The 19,007-nt window shown below is 35.7% G+C and overlaps 2 protein-coding genes across 5 annotated transcripts; both read left to right on the top strand.

Moving 5' to 3' along the window:
* Positions 1 to 687: 687 nt before the first annotated feature.
* LOC129241996 (cleavage and polyadenylation specificity factor subunit 6) lies at positions 688 to 13,968 on the top strand. 3 transcript variants are annotated; one of them, XM_054878556.1, is made up of 10 exons: positions 691 to 981; positions 1,037 to 1,078; positions 1,146 to 1,242; positions 1,303 to 1,545; positions 5,898 to 6,368; positions 10,963 to 11,127; positions 11,562 to 12,088; positions 12,193 to 12,486; positions 12,548 to 12,613; positions 12,701 to 13,968. In XM_054878556.1, the coding sequence occupies exons 3-10, from the start codon at positions 1,174 to 1,176 to the stop codon at positions 12,912 to 12,914; spliced, it is 2,049 nt and encodes a 682-aa protein (XP_054734531.1). In that variant the 5' UTR covers positions 691 to 981; positions 1,037 to 1,078; positions 1,146 to 1,173; the 3' UTR covers positions 12,915 to 13,968. The 3 variants fall into 3 exon arrangements, with proteins under 3 accessions (XP_054734534.1, XP_054734531.1, XP_054734533.1); XM_054878558.1 differs by having other exon boundaries at positions 691 to 1,078; positions 12,704 to 13,968; XM_054878559.1 differs by lacking the exon at positions 10,963 to 11,127 and having other exon boundaries at positions 688 to 1,078.
* A 2,841-nt stretch (positions 13,969 to 16,809) lies between these two features.
* LOC129241998 (bax inhibitor 1) lies at positions 16,810 to 19,001 on the top strand. Of its 2 annotated transcripts, XR_008582165.1 has the most exons (5): positions 16,810 to 17,171; positions 17,539 to 17,992; positions 18,066 to 18,236; positions 18,453 to 18,579; positions 18,663 to 19,001. XR_008582165.1 is itself a non-coding variant. In XM_054878561.1 (4 exons), the coding sequence occupies exons 1-4, from the start codon at positions 17,095 to 17,097 to the stop codon at positions 18,699 to 18,701; spliced, it is 741 nt and encodes a 246-aa protein (XP_054734536.1). In that variant the 5' UTR covers positions 16,810 to 17,094; the 3' UTR covers positions 18,702 to 19,001. The 2 variants fall into 2 exon arrangements, 1 of the variants encoding a protein (XP_054734536.1); XM_054878561.1 differs by lacking the exon at positions 18,453 to 18,579.
* The last annotated feature ends 6 nt before the right edge of the window (positions 19,002 to 19,007 follow it).

Here is a 19,007-nt window from a genome sequence, read left to right as displayed (position 1 = left end):
TTAGTTGTTTGTGAAAATTCAGTGAATGGCTTGGTATTATTGTGATTTGTGACATTAGTCAAACTTGTGACAACTAATCAATCTAATGAAAACGAAGTGCCGTGCATTAAATTTTGAAAGCACAAAAATAATAAAAAGCTGTTAGTTCTCGTGTTTATGCGGTCTAACCAAGAATGATAGAGAAAGAGATTGCGCCATCCGAATTCGCCGCGTCCTAAGAGCCCATTAATAAACAAGCAAAAGGAAGTGAATTACTTGTTTGTGAAGAAGAAGAGCAGGGGAAGCAAAGTAAAGGAAACAACCAAACACAATATACGCACACACATATACTTTCTTGCCACGGATGTCTTGCATTTGTCACAATTTAACACACGGCTCTTCGTTTTCATTAGTTTGATTAGGGTAAATTTCACAAATCACAATAATACCAAGCCATTCACTGAATTGCCACAAACATGTAACTTCTCCTACCTTTGATTGTTTTGTCGTTTGCTTTGTATTTCGAAGGGAGTTGACGTCAGATTTGTCAAAACGCGAAAAATAAAGTAACTGTAACTGTTTAATGGTGCCACCTTAGATACTCAATTCGCCTTAGGGTCTAACGAAGTCAGCTTCCATGAATTCGCCTTGTGTGCCCATTTCGCGTTTTAACAAATCGCCTCGAGATGTCGCAAATGTTTCGTACGCTTCTTTCCCACGACTTTCGTGCTTCCATTTTTCAGAGAACGTTCATTTTCTATTCAATGTCGGTATGAGTTGAAAAGTAATAATCTTCTGGTGATTATTGAGGGTGTACTAATTTTAATAAAGTTTTAGAGGTGAAAAATTGTGGATATTTGTTAAGTTGGGTTTAAAAGTGCAGAAGATAATTAGCAAAAAAATTGTTTAATAAAAATGTTTAAAAAACAAAAGTGAAAAAGAAACGCTGAAAATTGAGGAAAAAACTTCACGTTTCATGCCGGTGTGGCTGGTATTGCAGAAGTATATACCGTTTTATATACATATATATATATATATATACATTATTTAATTGAAGGCTGATTGAGGCGGAGGCGAAAGGAAGTAAAGTTAAAAATTGGTAAATGGTTTATAAATTCTGGATTTCAATTGTGGATATTTAGTTTGTTTTCATTTACACACATCAGAAAAAATATATATTGGTAAATAATTGCCATGGCTGACGGTGCCGTGCTAGATCTTTATGCTGAAGACCTGGATAAAGATTTTGCCGCGCAGAACCAGGTGAGTAAAAGAGATGAAAGATATTAAATTTGTCTGTATAATAAAAAGGCAATTTTTTAGGATGAATTTGCTGGTGAAGGCGTGGATTTATATGACGATATAGGTGGTCCGACAGAATCTGCATCTGTTACTTCAGGCGCGACAGTGTCTGCTAATTCAGCAGAAAACGCGACGCCAGTGGTTGGCAGTGACACAGCCGGGAATGGTGGCGGCTCAAATGGTCTTTACCATCAAAGTGGTGGTAGTTTAACCCCTAATCATATGGGCCGACGTTATCAACTCTATGTCGGCAACTTAACTTGGGTACGTATTTAAAAAATAATTTGTTCATTATATAAGTTATAACTGATAATTATATATAACAATATATTTCTAATTATACGTCAAAAAGTTGCATTTGATTAGATTCATTAAAAACTACAATTAAATTAAAACTTATATATTTAAATTAATTCAAATATCCAATAATTTCTTGTATGGGTGTAAGAGAACGCTTCTGCAGAATGAATCGCATAGCTCTATTTTGCATTTTTTGAAGTTTCTCAACTTGTGAGTCTCAGATTCTCAATACTAAACGCACAGCATCCCTGCTAAGCCCAAACAAGCACAGCCTTAGTATACTAATTTAGATTATAACGGGACAATGTCTTATGGGTCAAGTTGCACATGACTTCTGCAGAAGTTGCCTAAATGAAGAAGAGGGAGAGGAGATCCTGGACCTTGTATATCACGGTCTGCTTTATCCAAACGTAGACTCACCACTCTAGGTTGAACATTTTTTAATGAGTAAGAATATCTGGCACTGGGGAAATCAGGGATTTTCTAAAATATTTGAAAAGTGCTCAAGTTCCTCATGCGGTACCACAATGGGCTATGAACTCAAGTGTGTCCCATAATGGAAAACCTAACCTAATCCAACAGGATTGCTTTCTTGTCAAGTTCAATCCTGAACATTTTTCGACCTTAGTAGTATCGCCGTAGCCGAAAGGGTTGGTGCGTGACTACCATTCGGAATTGACAGAGAGAACGTAGGTTCGAATCTCGGTGAAACATCAAATTAAGAAAAACATTTTTGTAATAGCGGTCGCCCCTCTGCAGGCAATGGCAAAATCCGAGTGTGTTTCTGCCATGAAAAAGCTCCTCAAAAATATCTGCCGTTCGGAGTCGGCTTGAAACTGTAGGTCCCTCCATTTGTGGAACAACATCAAGACGCACACCACAATTAGGAGGAGGACTTGGCTAATTGCTGAAAAAAGTTGTGTTAGCTCGGATCCCATCTCCATCACAGCTATAGGCAGTTGCTTATGGCACCCGGAATGCACACGCATGCTAAGCGTTGAAACCTAGTCGATGGGGGTAATCGCAAATCCGTTTGAGGATGTCCAAAAACATACATACGTTTGTCAATTTTACCTGTTGTAAACACAAAGGTATGGAGTTGAACTCAATAATAGCTGTGGAAAGGGGAGCAAGTCGAGCGTCATTTGTTTTATCATTGCTGCTATAAATTGTAATTGAATATTAAAATTAATACCTCCCAAAAGGATTCTTCGAATAATGCCAAACACAAATGTCAAGGAAAGGACTGACTGATAAAGAGCGCAAAACATATTTAAGCAAGGCTTTTGAACGCATTCAATCCTAGCTATCATAAATTGATGGAATAGACGGCAAATAATGACAGTCTATTCAAAATGAGAGCGCACGAAAGAAGTGCCTGTCATTTTGGTGTTTCATTGCATTCGGCTACGGCGGCACGATTCTATTGAACGGACTGTATAACAAAATGTTGCAGAAGTAGAAGCAAGTACTAATATCATTTATGAGTAAAACAAATAGCAGGAGCCCGAGACTATTCCTTTGGCAAGGAAGGTATCAGATGAAGAATGTCGGAGATTTCTAAACAAAAATTTTACATTAAATATTTGAATATGACGTAAATGGTGTGTTTCTAGCATTTTCCATTTATAAAATATATTTTTTCATTACAAATATTCAAAATTATTTTTCAAATCGCAAAATTGCCGGCACATTAGAATGACATTTCATAACTACATGATTTTATGTACATATATATATATTTTTTTAATATAATAATTTTTATATAAATTGTATTTTATTTATTTGTTTATTTATTGCATTACAAACAAATCAAATTAGATACTAGCAGCTAAGGTTATAGTTTTTTTTTTTTTACTTCAAGCGAAATTCCTAAATCGCGACCAATTGCAGCATATTTGTTTATAATTAAGAGACTAAAACATCTAAATTTTCATACTTGCAGGAATGTTTAATAGAAGTCATTGGAAACATTTTAGACTTATTTCTGTACCTATGTTAATTTAGTGCACATACGTAGAGAATATTGATCAATTTTAAGTCGTGTATGTAGTCTGTCACTTTGCAGCGTCACTGTTAGAATTATATTATATACTAGCAAACCCCGCCCGCTTCGCTGGGCACACTAAAATAGAATAGATATGGTTTAGAACAGAAAAGATATGGTTTTCATATTATTTATTTCTTTATTCTTTATTCCAGCGCTTTGGCATACACAATATTTTTTGTTTTTCTATTTGTTTTTGAGTAAATATATAATGCTGTTGGCTTCCCAACACGTGAACAGCCAACGTATAGTTGACCATGGGTGAATACTGGTTCTTCTAAATTCATCCCGCATATTTCTAAAGTTCGCCCTTGTGATTTATTGATAGTTATTGCAAATGTTAAGCGAATGGGTAGTTGCAAACGCTTGAATTCAAATGGCAATTCAGGTGGAATCATTGGAATTCTCGGTATTAGAACGTCTTCATTTGATGCCCATATTGTACATACACAACCAAAGGTTACCCGGGTCCACGTTTTGACCTATATCTCGAGATCCCAGTCACGGAGCGGCATGAAAAATACTCAGAACTAAAGCATTCACCAACAGCTTCCATTTGATACCCATATTGTACATACACATTCTAGGCTCCACGTTTTGGTCTCTATCTCGACACCCTAGTCACGGAGCGGCATGAAAAATACTCAGAACTAAAGCATTCACCAACAGCTTCCATTTGATACCCATATTGTACATACACATTCTAGGCTCCACGTTTTGGTCTCTATCTCGAGACCCTAGTCACGGAGCGGCATGAAAAATACTCTGAACTAAAGCATTCACCAACAGCTTCCATCTGATATCCATATTGTACATACACATTCTAGGCTCCACGTTTTGGTCTCTATCTCGAGACCCTAGTCACGGAGCGGCATGAAAAATACTCTGAACTAAAGCATTCATCAACATCTTCCATTTGATACCCATATTGTACATACACATTCTAGGCTCCACGTTTTGGTCTCTATCTCGACACCCTAGTCACGGAGCGGCATGAAAAATACTCTGAACTAAAGCATTCACCAACAGCTTCCATCTGATATCCATATTGTACAAACACATTCTAGGCTCCACGTTTTGGTCTCTATCTCGAGACCCTAGTCACGGAGCGGCATGAAAAATACTCTGAACTAAAGCATTCACCAACAGCTTCCATCTGATATCCATATTGTACATACACATTCTAGGCTCCACGTTTTGGTCTCTATCTCGAGACCCTAGTCACGGAGCGGCATGAAAAATACTCTGAACTAAAGCATTCATCAACATCTTCCATTTGATACCCATATTGTACATACACATTCTAGGCTCCACGTTTTGGTCTCTATCTCGACACCCTAGTCACGGAGCGGCATGAAAACTACTCTGAACTAAAGCATTCATCAACAGCTTCCATTTGATACCCATATTGTACATACACATTCTAGGCTCCACGTTTTGGTCTCTATCTCGAGACCCTAGTCACGGAGCGGCGTGAAAAATACTCTGAACTAAAGCATTCACCAACAGCTTCCATTTGATACCCATATTGTACATACACATTCTAGGCTCCACGTTTTGGTCTCTATCTCGAGACCCTAGACATTTTCCAGGAGACCAAATTGTGAATCTAAACCATTCTCGAATCTCATTGAACACACACAAAAAATTTCATCAAAATCGGTTCAGTCGTTTAGGAGGAGTTCAGTGACAAACACACGAACATAAGAAATATATATATAAAGATATATACATATACACAATTATATATAATTGGATATTTATACATATATATTTGGTGCGTACAGCCTTTTTGGGTGTTTGGCCGAGCTCCTCCTCCAATTTGTGGTGTGCGTCTTGATGTTGTTCCACAAATGGAGGGACCCACAGTTTCAAGCCGACTCCGAACGGCAGATATTTTTGTGAGAAGCTTTTTCATAGCGGAAATACACTCGGAGGTTTGCCATTGCCTGCCGAGGGGCGACCGCTATTAGAAAAATGTTTCCTTAATTTTGGTGTTTTCACCGAGATTCGAACATACGCTCTCTCTGAATTCCGAATGGTAACTCACGCACCAACCCATTCGGCTACAGCGGCCGTTACAATTAGGATCGAATAATATCTCTTGAATTAACTACAAAAACGAAAACACAGTCGTCAAAATATAAATCTCTATACGTACTTTTCCATTATGCGCTGCGTGATTCGGACCTTAGGGCTGATAATAAAATATTAAAGTTTAATTTGTCAATAGTGTAACCAATACGTTTTCTATTATAATTTCTCGTAGTGGACAACTGACCAAGATATTGCTAACGTTATGCGTGAAATCGGGGTAAACGACTTCCAAGAGGTGAAGTTTTTTGAAAACAGATCGAATGGTCAATCGAAAGGATTCAGCGTTATATCACTTGGATCCGAAGCAAGCTTACGGCTAGTCTTAGAACGTCTGCCAAAAAAAGAGCTGCATGGTCAAGCTCCGGTAGTAACGTATCCAACAAAGCAGGCGTTGAACCAGTTTGAGAGTTTACAGAAGACACGTCCGGTACCACCGTCGCAACAGAATGGACCACCACGTGGTCCCGCGCCTCCGAATATGGGCGTGGGTGGACCATTGCCTCCACATCCAGGTGGTCAAGGCGTACCTCCCGGTCATCCACCACGTATGATGAATCCCAATATGGCACCCGGTCAGTACCGCCCACAACATATGCCACAGGGTCCACCTGTAGGACCGAATGCGGGCCCACCACGTATGCAGGTATGTACATATTAATTGTCTTTCGCCTATAATGCACAAATTGATTTAATTCACTCAGAATTGACCGTGTCTTTTAAACAATTACCATTTCCCTGCTTTTGGTTTATTATTATAATTTTAATTTTTTTGTATATAAACTCAAATAAGCTAGCAATGTTTATCTGATTAGTTCTGAATGCCAATTTTTGAGTAGTCTAGTTTACAGGCTTCTCCGATTTAATTTATCTAATGTTTAAGAAAGTGTTTTGTTAAAAAGCAAAACCTTCCTTACCACAATTTCTGTAAACTTGGTCAAGCATACCTACTTTTTGAGCCAAAAATGAGTGTTTACATTTTGCAATAGGAATGTAATGAAAATTAACATCTTATAGGGAACTGTAAACTCTATTTTGTTATTTATATATATGTTTACTTTATTTGCCATTTTACTTAAATTCAGTACAGGTACCTTCTTATTTCGTAAATGAAATTATTGTCATGAGGTACAATTGTTTATGCGCAGCATTGTTAAGATCTGAGTTTTTCAAAAGATTGAATACAAGGTGGCTCATAATTCATAATCATCCAATTTATTTTTTAATAATTGGTTTACTAAATAAAAAATTATTTTCTATTATGGAAATCTTTATTTTGACCTTTACGCGCTCCACTGCTTGTCTGTTTGTATACGACTAGTTCACAACAAAATAAATCTGCCGATGGGTGATTAATTTTGCGCCAACTTGTATTACTACATTTATTATATTTACAGTGGCGGCCATGATCATAGCTGCGCGAAAGTTTTGACTATTTATTTTTTATTTAATTTGTTTTATATAGGTACTATATGAATTATATTTAGTCTTGCCATAAGTTCTGTTACATGTTAATATAAGACCATTATAGATATAAAATTATAATACTTTTTTAATAAAGTTAGTTTTAGTTAATCGTGTAAATATTAAAAAAAAATTAAATTTTAACTTGAAATCCTTTTACACAAGCCTTAAAACGATTAGGCCATTCAGCCATTGCAGCACGCACGGTTTCATGGATATTGACGTCTGTGTTTGAACCAAAAATAGTTTTAGACTCTCAAAATTTCTGTGTGGTTTTCGACAGGCCATTTACTCTAATTCCGACCACAAACTGTAGTCCAATGGATCCAGATCTGGACAGATGCTGGTACACTTTTGCCTCGATCTTAACCCTAATTACAAGACCCTTCCCACCAAACCATTACGGAGGCTGAATGGTGGCCACGCTGAACCACTGGAACAGCAGTTTTTGCTTCTTGAGAAGTTTTAGCATAGATTTTGTCGTTTTGCTTATTAAAAACTTCTTCAACAATAAAAATTTCATCATTTCCCACCTGTGAAAAGCATATTTTCATGGTCGTTGACCGGGTTCCACCGAAGAAAATGCTTGCATCTGTCGAGTCCAATTTTCTTCAAGCGCGTTTTCAAAAGATGATCAGTTGAACGACGAAAGCCTTTTATGTTGAGATCATCTCTAATTAGTCTTGACATGGATGTGGTCGATACATTCATTTCTCTGGACATGATTTTCGATAGCAATAAAATAATTGAAGGCGACCTTTGGAATGAATTCAATGGGAAAAAGCTCAAATTTGTAGTCACCAGCGCTCTGAAAGCTGGCATTGCATCTGGGCAGATACGGCTTTTGAAAATTTGTTCGCGCAAATTTTGCGTTCGATAGAAAGACGGGGTTTTTTACATAAAGAAGAAGTGGGCATTCGATCTAGTATAATGGGGGTTTCTTTTCTCACAATAATATCGCATTTATTCCGCCCTGTACCAGAGTTGTTTTCATTGCTCAACATATTTATAGGATAACGTTTTCTTTTCTCAAAATGGTTGCACGAAAACTTTGGTGCAAAACAAAGAAAGTAATTCGTTTCATTATATTAAATATATATAGTATATATATATATATACAGGGTGAACGAGATGAAGTGTTACCAATTTCACACTGCTTGTATCTGTAAAACAGCTCATGACATCAACGTCAAAATTGTTCTAATGTTTATAAGCCATCAAAAGCAATTGCGTCTCAGTTTTGTTGATTTTTTTTTCTGTGATGGAATTCAAACGTAATAGTGTGATTGCGTTATATTTGGTTGGAAAATCACAACCAGCCATTGTTCGTGAGCTCAGACGCCTTAAAGTGAATAAAATGTTTGTGTATCGCACTATAAAACGTTACAATGATACTGGTAGCATTGCAAAACGCTATGGAGGTGGTCCAAAAAAAAACCACAACAACGCCAGAAATGGTTCGTAAAGTGAAGGCTCGGTTTGAACGAAATCCACGTCGAAGTGCAAGAAAAATGGCCGAAGAACTGAAAATATCGCAAGACAGCATTCGACGCTTATTGAAAAATGAGCTCAAGGTCAAGGCTTACAAGTTCCAAAAAGCACCCGATCTTTCACCCCAGCAAAAAATTCGGTGCGAAAGAGCAAAAATACACAAAAAACTTATTCTTCATTTTGGTGTTTCACAGAGATTCGAACCTACGTATTCCGAATTCCGAATGGCAGTCACGCACCAAGCCATTTGGCTACGGCGGCCACCCTTCAATATTCAATATACCATTTATTTATACATAGGTATATCATTATATTAAATACAAAATTGGTGCAATTGTTGGATTTTTTCTTGTTTTATTCTCATATGAAATACGCAACATTTTCATAGAGCTGGGCAATATTTTCGCATACATGACTGTGCAAGTATAGTACGAGTATTGTAAATTTTTTATTTGTGATAATCTTTAAGAAAAGCTACGGTTTAGAGAGTACAAGAACTGAATTTTGAAAAAAATGAATATAAAAACAAGTAAGCATAAGGAATTTGTGCAACTTATGAGTAGATCAAGGTATAATTCGGAATTTTCAATTTTAATTTTTTTAATTCGCGCGCTAGAAGGACTTCTAAGTATTGTATTCTGTTTGGTTACTTGTTAATTCTTACTGGAGATGAACGTGAACAGACCTATTAATTCATTCAATACAACTGTTCGTCGTGGTCCATTTAGTGGGTTCTTTTTAAAAACAGTAAAAAAATGAACACAAATAAATATTTTTTCGGTATATTAATTCTTCGGAAAGCAAATATTCGCCTTATTTTGGAATACGATTTCATTTATGTGGCTGTCTTCGTAATATCGCATTGTGTTAACCCAGTTTTCCAAAAGCATGGTGACGGTTCTATACACGAATGGCTTGCTCGGTATTCGGCTTAAGGGTGTGATTCGTTAATAGATTGTTTTCTTCGTACAACATCGATCATTAATGACGTCTCAAAAAAGACTAACGGCGTTAAATCTTTCCTCCGAGTAGGCCACTTGGCAATCGTTGAGACGATTGATAACACGACATTCACCGGAAGACCGTCACCACCTTCTTAAGCTCCCATCCACTGAATGCCGTAATCGGAGTCCAACCACCACCTATAGCAGATGAAGAGCTCCAGTTTCCCCGTGAGACCCGCGTAACACTGGTACAATTACGTACAGGATACTGTAGCAGGTTAAACTCCTACAATTATGGCATGGTATACTGTCCTGTTGAAACCTAAGATCGTCCAAGTCTGCATTTTAAAAGAAGAATGGGCCAATGATGCCACCACCTCTGTGAGGATTTATTGGCTTCTCGACTATCACGTGCGGGGTTCTGATCCCCAGATGTGACAGATTTACCGGTTAGGGTAGCGGAGAAAAGATGATTCGACGTCTATTCACTAAACGCACTGTTATTTGGTTTTTAGAAAATATGTATGTGAATGCCATGTACAAATGAATGTTAATATGTATACTATATAATTATTAATGCCCATCATCGCACATAGGTGGAAAATATGGGAAATATGTTGCTTTGAACAGCGAAAACAGGGAAAGTATTTTACCAATATATAAATGTTTTAAAAACTGTTCTTTAAGTTTTATCAATACAATAGAATCGCGCTAATCTCCGAACATTCATTGTGCAGATAATTATATGAACTCGTATATACACACCTTACGTTTGTTATTCAGTTTATGGTTGTTATTGTGTTTAACGGGACTACATTAATGGACGCTAACTAATCTTAGGAGCTATCAATCTCAAACTAACCTACATAGTCGCAAGTATTTGGTGTTTGTAATTTTTCCTCTCTTTCGAGTGCCTTAAGATTCAATCTCAATTTCACTATTTGTAACCGCTATATCTTACATTATTTTTACCCAAATTATGCATATTTTCGGCGAAAGGTATTTGATATTTAAAGAATTAGCTTTGAAGCAGAAAATACAAAACACTTAAAGTAACTATCACTTTGAGGCATTCTTTTTTTAAACTTATTTCTTTTTACTCTGTCCTTAGTGGGAGTGTGGAAACTATTAAAAAAAAGTAAATCGTTAACAACTCCAAAAAATGTCCTTATTTTTGTAGCTTTTATCCTTATTATTATTATTTTATTCCATGTTTTTATGGCAACATTTCGATGTGATAATTCGTCTTCTTTTATTCATTCTTAAACACACGAATATGGTATAACATTTACAACAACTACAACATGCAAATAACTCACAAATGAACGACATTGCAAAAAGGCGCCAATGCATCAGGGCGGCGGACACATGGGGCCACAACAACCATTGCCCGGTCCACCGCCACGCTATCCGCCCAATCAAGGACAGTGGGCGGCTACAGGACAGCCACGTCCGAATGGACCACGTACAGGACCGCCAAATGGACCGCCGCAGCGTCCTCAAATGGTAAACTTGAATTTCTTATTAATAAAATTTATCAAAATTGTTATTTCTAAACATCACAACCTTATTCCCAGATAGTAACACAGTATTCCAAATTATAAATGCACATGAATTCAATCCAAACGTACATATTTATTTATATATATTGTAGTCACTTATTTCCCAGACTTTTGTATACATCTTAGAGTCCACATAAAATATACAACTGACATGTTATATGCTAACATTAAAATGACACGTAGTTAGTAGTAGTAAATAAATAATATGCTACAGAAATAAATTTTATAGAAGCGCATTCAGATCATTCAGATAAATTTGTTTGCGGAAGATATCAAGTAATGATGGCGCTTGCATGCCTGCTCTTGCTCTACCAATGCATCATTTCTAATAAATCGTCCGCGTGTTTTAACTAATAATTTTTGGTTTTTTTTTTTCAGTTTCAAGGTCCACCAGGAGGAATGCCGATTCGGGGTCCACGTCCAGACTGGAGTAGACCACCTATGCATGGAGGCTTTCCGCCTCAAGGTCCACCTGGTGGTCCACCGCAAGGACCTCCTCACATGCAAGGTCCGCCACGTGGTCCGCCTGGTGGCCCTCCTCAACTGGGCCCGGGCGGGCCTCCAGGAGGCCCTCATGGAGGTCCTGGTGGGCCAGCACCACACGTGAATCCGGCATTCTTCGCTCAGCCGGGCGGCCCGCCTCAACATCCGGGCGGTCCACCTATGAGTGGTCCCCCCCACGGCCCTCCTGGACCGCCGCAACAGGGAATGGGTATGCCACCACAGCATGGCCCACCACCTCATTTTGCCCAACAAGGGGCACCTCGCGGTCCATGGCCGGGTCCTGCTCCAGCGAAACCACAAGGTCCGTTTCCAGACCAGACATTAGGCCCACAGTTAACCGAAGTAGAATTTGAAGAGATCATGAGCAGAAACCGTACTGTAAGCAGTTCAGCTATAGCCAGGTATATATGAGCACTACATATGATTTATTTTCAATCATAGCAAACATTGGGTGGGCTGAACTATTTTAAAATTTTATATGAAAAATTGTCTCTTTCTTTTATAGGGCCGTTTCAGATGCAGCAGCTGGTGAATATTCCAGTGCGATTGAAACTCTGGTCACGGCTATTTCTCTTATCAAACAGTCGAAAGTGGCGCACGATGAGCGTTGTAAAATATTGATCAGCTCTTTGCAGGACACTTTGCATGGCATCGAAACAAAAAGTTACAATCGCAGAGAGCGTTCACGATCGCGAGAGCGGACCCATCGCCCTAGGCAACGCAGGGAGCGTTCATCATCTCGTTATAGAGAGCGCTCACGTGATAGGGAGCGTGAACGTGACCGTGATCGTGAAGGAGGGTAAGTACATTCCAGTAAAATTCTGCAAAGTTAGAATATTTACGAAAAGTGTTTTTTGCAGATATAGGGAACGTTCTAGAAGCCGAGAACGTGAACGCCCCGTCCCAGATCACTATAGAGATGATAGGTAAACTCTGAAAACATATAATATATTGGTTTAACATTACATTATTATCTTATTTTCAACTAATCATGATTTATTTAACAACTAAAGTAGCTCCAGTCGTTCTGCACGTCCACGTAAATCTCCTGAAGCCATCGCGGAGGTAGTAAGTGATGTGCCATCGAAACGCAGTTATTACGAGGAGCGTTATCGATCATCAGATCGTGATCGTGAGCGCGACAGAGAACGGGAGCGAGAGCGTGATAGAGATCGGGATCGGGAAAGGGACCGTGATCGGCGTGAGGAACATCGCTCGCGGCACTGAATAGACAGTGGGGCATAAGAGTAATCCAAATCAACGCTTGCAACAAAGTAAATAAATATACACAACAAGAAAGCAATCAACGGTACTTTTAAAAGTCGTACACTTTGATTGCGTGCAATGCAGAAATCATAGGAAAATAATCAACCACGACAGGCTCCATAGCAAAGTTTGTTTGCGAATTTTCACTTTCAATTGATTACCATTATTTTTAATAGATTTAAATGATCTAAACATGCAAAATATAAAATAACATAATTTTAAAGAAATCGCAAAATGCGGTTTCAGGATAGACGACTTCGAATGGAAAACAGAATTAGCTCAGCGGAATCGTCTTGATAAAAATATATAAGGAAATATACATACATAGATGTAAACTCTTAAGTCGGAAACTATCAATTTGAAACGCGTCATGCAAATCTTCAATCAAGGTTTTAGCAGGAATATATCCAGCAATATTTTTGAAGGAAAAGCGGTTATATTACATACTTGCATTACGCAGTATATATACATACATGAACTCAAGATTTATTAAGTGGAATTGTAACAACTGGCGGCATCAGTAAATAGCGTTTGATTATTTGCGAAATCTTTCCTGCGCGTTCACATCAGAAGAAGATTGTATATTGATATTTCCATTTATTAATAAAAAAAAATTAAAATGTTAAATTGCAAACTACTGTATTATTGTCTTTTATGCTGAATTACCTATTTATATAATTATATAATCACTCTTATATATGAATGTCTTTACACATTTAGATGCACCACTGTTTCGTGCGACATTATGATTATTGTTATTTATTATTTATCAGCCCTATATTTATTATTATTGTTAACTTCCTTCTCATAATAATATTGTTTTCATTGTTTATTTTTATTTGAATGTAAAATATCCGTGTACTAACAGTAAACGTCGTAACACCCTTCTGATTGCACACAGTACTAACAAACAAACTTTATACATAGATTTCCTGCCGTATATATTGATAATTTGATACTTTCGATTTTCTTTAAGTACCTAGATCTGTAAATTAAAAATTTTCGGGAAAAGGTTTATATTCTGACTTTTTGTTTGTTATCCCCTAGGCATTATGAATCATTTGTTTAAACATTAATATATAATTTTAATCACTTATGTATATTCGAAGTTGACTACCCATATTTCCATTTCATGTACACTCCAAGGAAAATTATGTTTACTGGATTTGTATAACGGAAATAACTGAAATTCCAAGTGATTTTAAAATGTTTAACAAGACGGTTGTATATTATTTTCAAGTTGGTATCCTTATTATTAGGCTAAAAAGTGATGAATTTGTAGAGTCACACTATTACGTATTTTTAAGTGGCCAATATAATGTATTTGACAAAAATTAGTTTCGCCTTCATTTCTTCCAAACTGTCCAACGCTTATACACCATAGATATATATCTATTAAGCAATTTGTAAAAAAACAAAATCAATTTAAAATGTACGAGTTTACCAGTTGTTGGATATCCTTGAAGCAAAAGATTTGCAAAATCTATTAAAATATTTAAGTTTATATTTTTGAGATGCATTAAAATGTGTATTATTTGTTTATGATTTTCAATCATACATTTTAATCAATCAATTTAGATATTCTGAAGACACATTTTATCCCCTTCCTTTCTTAATTTTAAGCTTAACGCTGGAAACGGTAGTGCTCATGGTAGCTTATAATGCAATGTTGTTTATTTTATTTTATTAATTTTATTTTTTTTAGTTGCGAACGGTCTCATTTTACCTTTCAAATCTCACCTTAAGATGTATCAAATACATTGCTACCCTACCTACTTAAAGCTAAATTCTATATTAATAATGAGAACTATTTATTTACAATCTTTATTTTTGTAATTTGAAGTTTTTCTATAATATAATGTATATACTTGTATGATCTGTGATATGATACGGTAAACATGTGTGCCATCTGTGATGGTTGCATTGCTACCGGTGTAACTATAAAATATTGAAATAATTTATTAGACGCAGGTAAAATACTCAGTATTCATATTGAATAAGTGGTATATGTAAAGCTATAGCTATCGGATGCATGAGGAATACAATATTTGAAAATGGTGATTAAATGGCTGGTAAAATCGGTAGCATGGAAATAATAAATTCCAGCACTTCTTCATCCGATAACTTAGGCATTAGCATTGTTATTTTTTTTTTCTATTCTAAATCGAAACTTATTGATGAAATTTAATTCAAATTGAACTGTTAAAAAGTTTTTTATTGCCATTTGAACACAGTTTTATGTATTTGAACAATTGTATTGAAAAAACATTTTAATTGTATCAGCATCAACTATTGTTACAAACATAAAACTTGGTGCATATGTATGTACTCTCTAACAAGAAAACACGCTCCGCGCTCGAATTCCATTTTTATTGTTAATATTTGTAAAACTTAGTGTTTTTATTTTATTAAAGCAAGAAAGAAAATACATCTTATAATTTTGCGTTTATTGCAAGAGATGCAGAGCAATCGTTGGTAAGTGTTAGCCGATTTCTTGTTGGAGAGAAAAAGTGCATTGATATAGGTGCAAAAAGTATATATGTACATATATTCCATGGTATAAAAACGTCAAGTAAATGGTAAAAACTACTTTTAAGGGGTATTAATCGCCGTGCCAACAATATTTGTTTAAGACTGTTGAGGAATAAGCTTCCAACTCTGCAATAACAGGATCTGTGGGATCATTTATAGTTTTGTCATTCGATTACAAGTTTTGGACGTAGAAACAAAAAAGTGCCAATATACATAATGATATTAGTAAATTAAGAATCACTAGGTGTAGCCATAATTTATGAAGGGGCTCGTAGTTTTTTCCAACTAAAGTCTTACATATATTTTATTGGGAATTTTTAAAGACAATTTATGTATTTATTTAAATTAATTATTCCCGTGCTGTAAAACGGCGAAGGGAAACTCTTGCTTTAAATTGTCTTAAATCCCTTAAACATCATGTGAACTAAGTAAATCATTTAAACAGGGCATATTATATTTGCAAGGTTAATTTCACTATTATACATAATTTTCTCAAAATCAACGTTTTCGGCTCCAATAAAAAATGTAAATTCTCTTTTTAAAACTTTATAGTAGCCTTCTAAAGCTACAATGTGTCAAATGTATATTTTGTAACACAAGTGTATTTTTACAAAAGAATAAATTAAAATCTGACATAATAATGCGTATATTATCTAGAAGCAAAGCGCATTTCGGTATCGGTAACTCAGTCATGACAAATCGGTAGTTTTGGACAATAATGAAAGTAAGTACCAATTTATTTAACATCTGTAAACTCCTTTGTGACAGTAGGTGTTATGCAAGCATAGAGAATGATGAGGAGAATTTATAGCAAATGAGCCTATTCGCGCAATTTGCATGTATACAGGTGTGTTCACCGCATTCAATAATTACAGCAATATTACGACCCTGTTACTTTTTTGATGGCTTATTGCTGACACTCGTCTGATGAGCTGCCGCAATATTTGTCGTGCTGAAAACAATTGGTAATCAGCATTAAAATTCACAGTAGTATTTATTAAATAAAACAGGCATTGAATGCAATGTCGGAACTATCAAGTACAATATTTTTATGAAATTCCATTATTATTATTTACATTCACTTTCACCTATCTATGCAAAATAAGAGCTAAACATCAGAAAAGTATCAGCAGCAATATTTATAAGTGCAATACTAGCAAATTTATTACATGCCTTGAACAAGGTCCATAATTTAATTTATGGCAGTGCTACAACGAACATTAATCAGTTTAAGAACTACATATATCTTTGAAAAGGCTGGCATCCCTACGGCGCCAGTGAAATAAGAGTAAAGCAAAAATTATAAAAAGGCAATTTCGACATTCGAAGATGGTTGTAGTTTTATTTTGGCAATAAAGGCGAAAACATCTAGACATCTAGAAAAAACGAATCGTGTTTGAACGAAGAATACTCTGCGATTACTTTGAGGTGGAAAACTTTATTGGAGGAAAATATAAGATTTCTTTGTCAAAATATTTAAAAAGCAAAATATTTGAAGACCAAAAGAGCAATAAATTTTTAGTCATAGTAACAGAAAAATAATTGTCCGAAGTTAAACCCTACGTGTCCTCGATAGAAATCTCGCAATACGTTTTGCCACTGCCTCAAAATGGCGACAGCGACTGCGACATATGCATCATTCCAAGACAAAATCCAAGGATTCATTAATGGATTAGGTGACAAATAGTGAGTATCAGCTAACAATTTAGGTTTTGGACCGAAAGTTCTAGTCTGGGCATATACGTGTACGTAAATGTATATATGTATATGTAGATCGAGGTAAAACTTACATATTTACAAAAGAAATTTACTTTTGAACTTTTGTGCGTGATTTTAAAAGTTCCTACGACGTACATATACATTAATATAATTAATCGAATGTAAGCTTACCTTTTGAAAATTGGACCACGTCAGACCTACATATACGCACACATTTTTACATATTATATAGCCGGTCACAATAGTAACATACTTTAATATTTCCAACCTCATATATACTCGTATGTAGTTTTAAAATGACTGAAAAAAGAAATATATATTTTTTTTTTCGTAGTGAGCCGTACGTGCGTACCCATTTGGCCAAAGTGTATATGGTTTTGGGAGCGGCAACGGCAAGCACTGCCGTAGGTGCAATGCTTCAGCTGTGGGGCGTTATAAACCTTGGGCTTTTGGCAGCACTGGCTTCTTTGGGGCTTGTATTGGGTCTACATTTTTATAGAGATAATGGAAAAAATTACTATAATCGCCTCAGCATGTTAATGGCATTTGGTTTTTGTTCCGGCCAAACATTGGGACCGCTGATGCAGTATACAATAAGCATAAACCCGTCGATAATTATTACAGCACTAACAGGCACTGTGATAACTTTTGTTTCGCTTTCATTGGGTGCGTTACTAGCAGAACGTGGAAAATATCTTTATTTGGGCGGATTGCTAGTCAGTGTTATCAACACCATGGCAATATTAAGTCTTTTTAATATGTTTTTCCAATCGTACTTTGTTCAGTTGGTAAGTGTTATAACAATTGCTTGTAAGTATCTACGAATCTTTGCTTTATAAATTAATATTGTTTTACATTTAGGCCCAACTGTATGTCGGAGTATTTGTAATGGCTGCTTTTGTAGTCTTTGATACACAAAACATTGTGGAAAAATGTCGCGCAGGCAATCGTGATGTAGTGCAACATGCTTTGGATTTGTTCTTTGATGTTTTAAGCATGTTTAGGCGTTTATTAATTATTTTAACGCAAAAGGTAAATTATTCAGTAAGGTGTAATCGTTGAATGTGTTTGTAGCGAAATTGGGTGTTTGTTGGTACTTAAAAGTAAGAGCTTATATAGGATTTGGCTATTGAATTATTTAAAATTTAGAACGTTAATTATTTGATTAAAACGTATCCCATTTGACAAGGCTGTTCTTGAAGTGCACTTTACACACACTCTAAAATTTAAAAGTATACATAATTTCAGCTTAAGCATCATTTGCTTTCATAAATTACTGATCTGCGAAGTTTATTACTGAGACTTTATAATTAAAAGAAGCATTCAAGTCCAATGATGTGATACCTAAATAAAAAGTTCAACGCAGCACCTAAGGGTATACAAACACATTTTTATGAATTACAATACTTTATAATATTTTATTATCATCTGTATACAACTATTTTTAAATTTTTGCAGGAGGAACGTAAGCGTGAGGAACGTCGTAAAAGAAACTAAATTGCTTATCGACGATTTCGGAAAAACGAAACCTGTTAATATTTTGTTATATTTCTTTTTTTTTTTTTTAAATATACCCTCATATCTAATAGCATCTGTTCCGGATTAAGTTTCTGATGCAAAATTATTAATCTATGAGATTTTTTGCTAATTTAATTTTAAGATATGTTAGAGAAACCTTGATTTTTACCAGGAAATGGGAGTATTTAACAAGAACCATAATTACATTTATTAGAAATCCATACATTAAAATGAAGCAAAAATAAATTGCATAATTTTTTTGGTAGTATTAAAAAAGTATATTTG

The sequence above is a fragment of the Anastrepha obliqua genome, chromosome 3 (genome assembly GCF_027943255.1).
Source record: "Anastrepha obliqua isolate idAnaObli1 chromosome 3, idAnaObli1_1.0, whole genome shotgun sequence".
Lineage (NCBI taxonomy): Eukaryota > Metazoa > Arthropoda > Insecta > Diptera > Tephritidae > Anastrepha > Anastrepha obliqua.
The sequence above is the reverse complement of the archived record's forward strand: the minus strand, read 5'-3'. Positions and strand labels throughout refer to the sequence as shown.